The sequence below is a fragment of the Mytilus californianus genome, unplaced genomic scaffold (assembly GCF_021869535.1).
Source record: "Mytilus californianus isolate M0D057914Y unplaced genomic scaffold, xbMytCali1.0.p SCAF_9, whole genome shotgun sequence".
Lineage (NCBI taxonomy): Eukaryota > Metazoa > Mollusca > Bivalvia > Mytilida > Mytilidae > Mytilus > Mytilus californianus.
In genome coordinates this window covers 17,337,692-17,347,695 of record NW_026262745.1, presented here as the reverse complement: position 1 = coordinate 17,347,695, position 10,004 = coordinate 17,337,692, and the positions used below count along the sequence as shown (strand labels likewise).

At 31.3% G+C, this 10,004-nt stretch overlaps 1 protein-coding gene across 1 annotated transcript; it reads right to left on the bottom strand.

The window, feature by feature from the left end:
* Nucleotides 1–257: 257 nt before the first annotated feature.
* Nucleotides 258–9,874, bottom strand: LOC127714783 (40S ribosomal protein S3-B). Its single transcript, XM_052220822.1, has 6 exons — nucleotides 9,793–9,874; nucleotides 7,447–7,671; nucleotides 3,834–3,928; nucleotides 2,712–2,899; nucleotides 2,132–2,321; nucleotides 258–310 (listed from the first exon to the last, which is right to left on the bottom strand). The coding sequence occupies exons 1-5, from the start codon at nucleotides 9,820–9,822 to the stop codon at nucleotides 2,134–2,136; spliced, it is 726 nt and encodes a 241-aa protein (XP_052076782.1). The 5' UTR covers nucleotides 9,823–9,874; the 3' UTR covers nucleotides 258–310; nucleotides 2,132–2,133.
* Nucleotides 9,875–10,004: the final 130 nt, after the last annotated feature.

The window sequence follows — 10,004 nt, the reverse complement described above, 5'->3', positions numbered from 1 at the left end:
ATATTAGAACTTGGTTTGCTATGATATAAGCATATACCAAGTTTTCAGTATTTCTTTCTATTTTCAGATCATCTCTAATGAAAGAATACCTCAACTTGTTTAGTGAATTTCTTCCAATTCTAAACTAGTTATTTAAAGAACCTCTACAAATTACTCTGCGAAATGTATTGGCCTATTATTAATTTGGTAGTATCAGGTCCAGTAGGACTACTGTTGGTGTTTAACCCTAATAAATAGGATTTAAAATACAAGAGAGATTTATGTTCAGTCTTTTTTTTATTTACAGTCTTTCTGACTTGATCTGCATCACCTGAAAAAGAAATTAAAAATATTTTACCATCCTATTACATAAACTATTTTACCATCCTATTACATAAAACTATTTTACCATCCTATTACATAAACTATTTTACCATCCTATTACATAAACTATTTTACCATCCTATTACATAAACTATTTTACCATCCTATTACATAAACTATTTTACCATCCTATTACATAAACTAGGTCTATAAAGCTTTTTTCCCCCAATGTGTTTCCTATTAATAAATTTTTTTTGTATACTATTTTTTCTTCTTTTACATTACTTTATTAGTGTGATTTTTCTTTGTGTTGATAGGTTGCTGTCTCATTGAAATTTCAAAAAATCTCTTTATTTCAATTCAATTTGTATTTAGCACAAGGTTGAAGCCTCAGCTTTCAAATGTTCTATTTTTGGCACTGGACTAGGGTGTTTCACTCTCTGTTGACAGTTTTGTTTCTTTCTTGCCTGTATGTACTTTTTGAAGTTTAATGCAACTGTTGACAGAAAGTATGACATTTATGATAAAGCCACTGTTTTGGGTTTCTTTAATTTGAAAATCAAAAAGTATTACTTATCTACCAATTAACCTATATCAGATTATTAAAAGACAGTAGTCTATCAGTATTTCTATTTTTGAATTATGTATATGTATTTGCATAAGGGCTTCAAACTTCTTGCATTTCAAATGTATAAAATAGGCCTCTAATATCAATCATATTATGGAAAATCTACATTTTTAATGTCACAAGTCAGCGAACCAGTAGTTATTGTAAATAATAACAACTGGATTAGTAAAACTTGTTTTTTGCTATTGCAATTTCCCTTTAATCCACTACATTATTACAAATGCAAGGACAACAATCAGGAAGTGCATCAAATAATAGATATACAGGTTAAATTACCTTCATGTTTTGTGAACTAAGAGTCTAAATTACATCACTTTATTCATTAGGCAATAGAACCTCCATAATTTAAAGATTTAAGAATTTTAATATAATAATGTACAAGCTTCACAGAGGGGGTAATTATAATTATTTGATTTTTATTTAATAATAAATAAGGTTGATATAATCTTGAGACTCTAGTTCAGAACTGTCACTTGTGATATCAGAAACTTGGGACATCTTACACATAATGTTAAACAGGATAAATATAAGCCATGCCTTGACCTTACCTCTCATTTAAATCTTAGTAAAAATATATACTATTTTTATATCTATAATGTATTAATTACAAGATCATCTCAAAATGAAGCTTTTTTCACAGTTTTTCAGGACATAAAAGCAAGAATTAAGAAGTTCTATAACAGATATCTATGGATACAAAATTTAAATTTACAAATATTGAAGTCTGATAGACTAATGTCTTGTAAACATCTGGAGAATACTATCTGGTAGATTTATTTTGGATTTTTGAATTTAAGGTACAAGTGGCTCTTTTGAGAATTTGAGTTCATTCAGTGATGACGAATTTGGCAGCTAATGTTGCTATTAGTAACATTCATTTGCATATGCCTTTGTTTTTCTCAATCAGGTTTTAAATCATGTTTTCACTTTCCTATGTACTATGAAATAATTTTCATTCATAAGAGCTGCGCCAACTTTCATGATTTGTTATTAAGTTGTTGATTCATGGTATCATAAATTTTGTATTTTTAAAATTAAAAGATTCAATAATTTGAACTTGTTTGTGTATAAAATATCACGATTTTAACCAACTGTTATAAATCAATCAAAGAAAAAAATGGTATCTCACAATAGCGATTACTTTTACTACCACAGTTTAAGCAAATTTGTTTAAAGTTTATTTTTTTGGTGTATACCTACTTTTATAATGCAACAGGTGTCTGGCCTGGTTCTGTAGGTTTGCTTCCCTTTTGCTCCGAGAATGGTCTTGAAGGAACAACTTCGTCTTTAGGTTCCACAATACTAACATGATCTGGCAATGGTTTCTTGGGTCCGATCTTACCACTTGGGTCCCATGGTAACATAATCTTTACCTTGATTCCAAGTACACCTATTGAAAATAACTAAATGAATAAGAAACTAAAGATAAAAGCACCCTTACCCAGTTGTTTTTTTTTATTTTTAATCTGTAAGCATATATTCTATAATATACAAAGACATAGGGTAAAGGAAACAGATTATTAATGATAACATTCATATTGTTTTAATTGGAACAGAAATAGCTAGAAAAAGATTTTACGGAGTGAAATAACTGTTTTGGGTCTAAATTTCTGAATCCTTAACATTTATTTTCATGAATCAATATTGATTTACTTAAATCTAAATTTTATAAGATTGTTGTCAATTCCTTTCAAAGTTTTTTTAAGTGTTTTGCTATCAGTTGTCTTTACTCCGATAGAGTATTCCAGCAAAAGTTATACACCAACAGTAACAAGTATACCTTGTCTAAGAAGGACGTGTCTTACAGCTGTGTCGACATATTCGTTAATTGGGTCACCACTGTGAATCATGAGACCATCAACAAACTTCATGGATTTGGCTCTCTGTCCTCTCAGTTTACCAGAGACGACAACTTCACAGCCTTTGGCTCCACTCTCCATGATGAATCGTAAAACACCATAGCATGCTCTATCAATAAAGAAAGATATATCATGTTCATCAAATTAATCATGAACTTGGTAGTTTACTGTGTGTAAGCACAGTAGTCAATTATTTTATAATTCTATATATTGCAGATTTTTTTCAAATGAATTTTTCTGTATAATAAGGGCTGTTCCATAAAACCATACAGGGAAGGCACTTTCAAATCTAAACTATGGGTGCGTGTCATCTATGTTTTTGTATAGTGGAAATATGAGAGAAATTCTAATTTTCCTCTATAGGTGGTTACCCCATTTTTAAAGTGCATTCCCTATGTACCATGTATGTTTTAATGGAACAGCCCTAAGTTCCAAGTCGAGTATGTTGTGAATAAATATTTACTCGACAATTGAGGTTTGCCTTGACCTTAAATTCATAACGTTGTTTCCAATAAATAAGTTGGGTAATGAATGGATGTATGGTTCACAAGTTATGAAAATTTCTGCTTTTTGTTTTGTTTCAGGTGTCCAAAAAAATGAAAAATCTGCATCAAATTTATGTCAAATTATGGTTTATTGCTGACAGGAGTTTAATTTTTTTCTCAACCAAAAGGGATATTACCAAACTTGGCATTGATTGAAGGTATGGTTCAAAAAGATATCTGAAAACCAAAATTTGCCAAAATTGCTCAGGTTGGAATGCTGACCTTTGATCTCATGAACAACAATTAAGAGGCAGATACCATACAGAAACGAAAATTGTGTCCAAATTTCAATCTATCAAAAGCTATTGTGACCTTGACCTTTGACTTCCAAATCAATAACAGTCTTCCTAATGTAATGGGACATAATCAAATAAACTTAGGTAAAGACTTCAGTTACAGCTCAAAAGACTAAGATTAGAATGTGTAATTGCTATCTCATTGACATAATTATACCTCACATTTTCTTTTTCTTCACAATTGTCATGTGTAAAAATTTACCTTCTTACAGCAAGACCACCAATAAGTTTGTATCTAAGTGATTCACATTGGGCAATAGCACACAACCCTCTTTGTGCAACCTTCTCAGCATACAACTGAAACAGAAATATTCATGATACATGTAGTTCATCAGTATGAATTTCTTTACCTATCTACAAATATGTAATTGTTTAAATGAACCAACACCTGAAGTGGTGATCGTGCGGTAGGGTAAAAAAGACTGGATATCTCTAGGTATTCAGATATTCACAGTTGTCTTTCAAAAAGTAAGAATATCTCGACATTAACGACAACAACACTCATAAATTACTGCAAAGTAATGGTAGCCATGTTTCACCAGCAAGCGTGGCGTCTTCAGGACAAGTATATATATGACACATACATACATTGTGTATTCACACATATCTGTATACAGTCTCATTGGAGGTTCCTAGTGATATTATTATTGAGATGATGATGATCACAGACGTGTGTGAATAGCAGCCAACCACTGTTAATAATTTTATAAACCTACTTTCACTTTCTATTCAACTTAACTATTTTTATTTCCCTTTCCCTTTCTATTTTTATCCATAATGTCTGCCTACTTGTGTTATGCATCATTCAAAATTGAGGACTAAGATGCAGTCAATCAGAGTAAGTCAAATGTATTTTTTTGAGGACACAAATGCTCAAGTCTGTTCAATGAGTTGGACATGGATTTTGCAACTGAAAGTCGAGGGCTTATAAATCCATAGGGTTTTCAGAAAATGTTCAAGTAGGAGGCTCAATAGTCAAAAGAGGCTTTTGCTGAGAGTACCCAGAAAGACCCTTACATTTTTTCCCTGAAAATAGGACAAATAACATTTTTACCAGTATTGGTCTCGACAGTCAACATGTATTGTGTAATATAGAGTAAAAACATTTCTGACATAAGAAAACATCTTGGACAAATGGCCACTAACCAGAAATATATGGAAAATGCAATACATGATCTGATTTCAGGAACAGATGAGGCTACATATATTTCAATTTTTATCATTTGCAGACCTACAAACACTTTCCAGCAGGTGACAGTTCACACATATAATTATTGATTTTTCTGCCAGTGATGAGGCCAAATAGATAGCAATTGACATGTCAGAAAATTTAGTGAAAATCCAACTTAATTCCCAACTCATTGGAGTTTGTAATTAACAAACATCGCTTGCATGAATGACAAAATATAAAAGAATACAGGTACAGTCGACTCCACTTAATTGCATACCGCTTAATAGCATAATTCGGTTAATTGCATAGTTTTCTCCTGCACAAAACCATTTCCCATTCATCTAATGTTAAATTGTCCGGTTATATGCATACCTCTACAAGTGGCCTTTCGGTTTATTGCATAGAAAATTATCGCCATCTAGATATGTTTGGTTAAATCTGTCAAAATTTTTGACCGGAAACGGCAAGTTGGTGAGTATATTTTTCTTGAATGCATCATTATTTTCATTATTATTTAATATTTACTTTTGTGTTATTCAAATAAAGTTTTAAAACAGTTTCTTTCGTGTTTATATGATTGAATTTGATTAAAAATAAACCTCGATATCTACACAGGTAAAGTTTCCCATGTTCTATTTTAAGCCTCGAGGTCATAAAAATGTCAAACAGGTAATTGTTGTAAAAACACTGACCATTCTATCTAAAAAGGTGTAAATAATTGATTGGATTTCAAACATTGTCCATAGATTACATTTGGGTGAAATTCAAAAACAATAACGCCTGCTAATTATCGATCATTATCCAATGTGAACCGTCTCGTAATTGGGCTTGGGGTGATCTGCATTTATGTTAAATATTACAGGGCATTTATATATGGTTAAAGAATTTTATACATCAATCATTTAATTTTAATGTATTTTGAAAAGAGCATCTACTTCTAATTATTATATTTTCTCACTCTCAATACTCGTGTCCAGCAAATAACCCGTACAGGGCCCCATTACTGCTTTGCATATACGAAACTAACGAAGTTAAATAAACAGTGTTACTTCACTCTGCAAGCTGTAAATATTGTATATCAAAGGCAGTTTAGTACACATCTACTGTTAAAATGATTATAAACTGTGTAATTTTGTTAAACAGTTTATTTTAATCAAAGCGTAACAATGTACATTGTACATACGGGTCATAGAAACAATTCTATTTTTAGAACGAATTTATTTTCGTATCCCAGGTAAACTGGTAAAGGAAACGTCGGTACGCAAATAAACTAAAACAAAATGTGTTAATAATCTTTATTGAAATAATACAAAATAAAATAACATGTATGACACTAGACATATAACTTTTATTAATATAAATCAACATTCAATATAGACGTTCATCTTTCTTCAGGGATTTCCTTTACTGATCTGTTCTATCGATGTTATTTGACTCCGTAATTTGGCATTTCGGATATAAGCATACTCCGCTTTATTGCATAATTTTGTCTGACAAATAGGCTATGCAAATAACCGGAATGTACTGTACTGTGGATTCATTATTATTCGTGGGATACCAATTTTCCTGGATTTCGTGGGTACAGGTGAACCACAAATTTGATTGTTCAACAAATTACAAATTTTCTATAGGCTTGTATATCTAAATCAAATATCCACAAAAATGTAAGTTTTCCCTTAATTTACCAAAATTGGTACCAAAGAATTTTTTTTTTTTACAATAAACTCTTTTTTAAAAATTGTATAACCTATCCAATGTCATAGCAGTTCTCATTTTCTTACAATAATATATTAATTCAATTTACAATTAAAGTTAATCTGTAAATATCAAAGTTTTTAAACTTGTCTTCAACTGCTTAAAGTCATATGAAACGAGTTTCTTGTTTATATTATAATGTTATCGAAATTATTAAACCAATGCATGCATATATACTAAACTAAGTCCTGTATGCAGGTTTTTTACATTTTTGAATTTTGTAACAGAAATAATAGTGAGGACCGGCAGATTTTCTTCAAGTACCACCATGGAAAAAAGATTTGGAGAACTCTGATGATAGACAAATATTTCATTCAGTGATTGTTGATCGCAACCTAATTAACTTCCGAGTTTGTTTCCAAATTTTAACGGATCATAACATTGATAAACAATCAACACAGCGCATGTGGAGCACATGAAAAATAAGTGAATTGAAAGAGCCATGATATTTCTTTTTTATATTTTTCCATGCTTTCCCATTTGTTAATTTGACTTTTCCTTAACTTTTGTTTAATGATTTGGTGTATTTAATTTGTTCTTTAATAATAAGTTATTACTATTTACCTTCCAGTGCACGTTTGTTTGCATTCTTTCAACACTATTTTCCCCATGCGCTGTGCGGTGGCTGAAGTTCTAGCAAGAGGGCTCCTAGTTAAGGTCATTGCATATGGGAAAATAGCAGCGAACTAGTGTACCGGAAGACAATAATTCAATAGCAGTACATTTATGAAGATTTTGGCATTATAAAGGACTTTCTTTTACAAGAAAATTCATGTACGCTTGTTTTAGAGTAAACCTTAGCCATTCAAGTATATAAAACAAATTCAACTTTTTTTGTAATTTGAAGTTTAACATATGACTTTAATATTTTGATTAACAATAGAAATACCTCAACTGTGCCTTCAGGAAAGTTGAATCTTTTCTGTACGACCGATGTCAGTTCTCGGATACGTCTACCTTTCTCACCAAGAACGTTTTGTGTTCTTGTGGCCAGGATAATAATTTCTGTTCGTGTTGGGGTTACTCTGACTTCAACACCACTGTATCCATCTTCAGCTAGTTCCCTAGTCAGGAAGTTGTTCAATTCTGCTTTGAAAACTCCATCAGCAACAAACTACAAAACAGAAAAACTTAATTCACCTTCATCTACAAAATGTAGGGGTACTATTTTTAACTTAAAATTTATGGGTGCATTAGATCCTAAAAATTTCATTTTGTAAATCATAGCAAACTTAATTAGTATAAAGTTCATCTAGCCAACTAAATTATAAGCCTAGTATCTTTTTTTTTTAATATTTGGCATCTACAATTACACAAGTCATACAAGTTTGATGATGATGATGATGGCTGGCTGTGTAATGTCCCAATGTCAAATTTAATACATATTCAAGAGAACAAGTTAATGTAATATTAACATTAACCCTGCATTGTAAGTCAACACCCTGTGCTGGAATTTAAACACGCTAATTACCAAGGTAAATGTCCACAGGAAGACCAGTCACCCTACCCAAACACATTATTTGGAATCCCAGTTGACCAGCCTTTGCTCTTACTCCTTAATGCTGAGTGCTTTATAGCTATGAAGCAGCAAATTAAAACCAATTTTAACATATTTCGGTTTGACCCCCCAGCCTGGGTTAGAACTCACAAAATCCTGCAATTGAGACAAACATGCTACATTTGTACCACAAGACCAACAAGGCAGTTTATAGAAGTTTTAACGGCATAAATACTCCAAAAATTATGGATTTATGGTAAATTAATTATGGTTTACAAGAACATTGGTTGATTTGTAGCAGGGATAACAATCATTAGTTCATGTCTTTATCAGCAGTCAGGGATATAACTCTATAAGGTTATTACAGAAAATAACTTGCATGTGTTATTACAGATACTTTCATGAGTTGTCTACTCTTTAATCCTTAAATTTTCTAAATCTGTAATAACATGTTTGTTGTTTGTAAAAATAAATCATAAATATTTTTTTAATTTTTAGTGGGCTCTAGGGTACTCTTAAAACTTTGCGCAGAAACTAAATGCATAGCCTTGATTACTAATTTTTGAATTATATCTAATACATTTTTTCATTAACCATGGTAAATCAATGAGACAAGGCTTTTAATGAATACATTTTAAACTTATCTGTAATAACAAGACTTGGTTATTAAAGGCATGTAACTTATAATATGAGACACTTGGGAATTACTGGGAAGCTTGCCCAGAACCTCATTACATGCTCTGATCATTATTCCTTACAATAAATTAAAAGACATTGTAATTCAGCATGATGTAAGTCTGAGCAAATGCTTTGGATTGATGTAGAGAAGCTGTAATAACACCCTTTAGTTATTACAAGAACATTTTTTCTCTAATAACATAGGTGTATTATGCATGATTGACAAACTATGAACTGTTATATCTTTCTATAGTTAAGTATACATAAAGACAATAGTAATATCAGTAGAACTTGTATACATGTTAACAAAACTAATGATGTATATTGTCCCTTTGAAACATGTAACATACATGTGTTGTCAGGGTTCTTTGATTTTTTAGTCCACAATAACAAATGTATATTATTTTTCTGTAATAACCCTATAGAGTTATATCCTTGACTGATCAGTAAAATCTGAGAAAATTATTTTTTTCACAAACACATTTCATAACCGCCATTAAGTGTCTCTTGGAGAAATAAACCCATAATCCCAATGTTCTGATGAATTTGACAGTTTTTACAAGACTAGGCAACAGTTTAGTTTCCTATGCATAAAAACAAGAGTATAGGATTTCAAAAAGAAATTACAGGATGGAAATGGGATAACGTTATCAAGGGGGCAATACAAAATCAGAAGTCGGACCGGGACAGAATTCAAAATTGTAAATTGTCCCCCTCCCCCCCCCCCAAAGTATGAACGAGTCTTGCAATATAATTTATCAGTACTACATGAAAAAAATAATGATATGCATTTTATTCAGTCCGTTGCTTCGTGACCTTACAAAAGGAACATACTTTACAGTTCAGACAGTCTTATGCTTTGGAATCACAATTATATTCAACTCAAGTATGCTCAATTTTAAAACGACAGAACATCTCCCTATCCGTTCAGAATCTGTCAACAACTTCGCCATCGGTAACAAAACTTAATATAAATAGAGAGTACAATAACTGGTGTTCATGTAAGGACCGTTTAATATTTTATAATATGTAGAAGACTAAGTGAAAAAGGAATCTAACCTTCCGTTTTTTACTTATTGGGTTAGCCATGTTGACGGCAATTTGAAAGAGGAAGTTGAATGTGTAGCGAAATGTATTATGGGAGATCGATCTCGGATTTGTTTCCGTATTATATTTTGCATTAGTTATACATTTTATTGAAGGAAAGTTAATTTTCACTTTTTTAATTAATTTCAAACCAGGTATCTTCGATTAGAAATTTTTCATTTTAA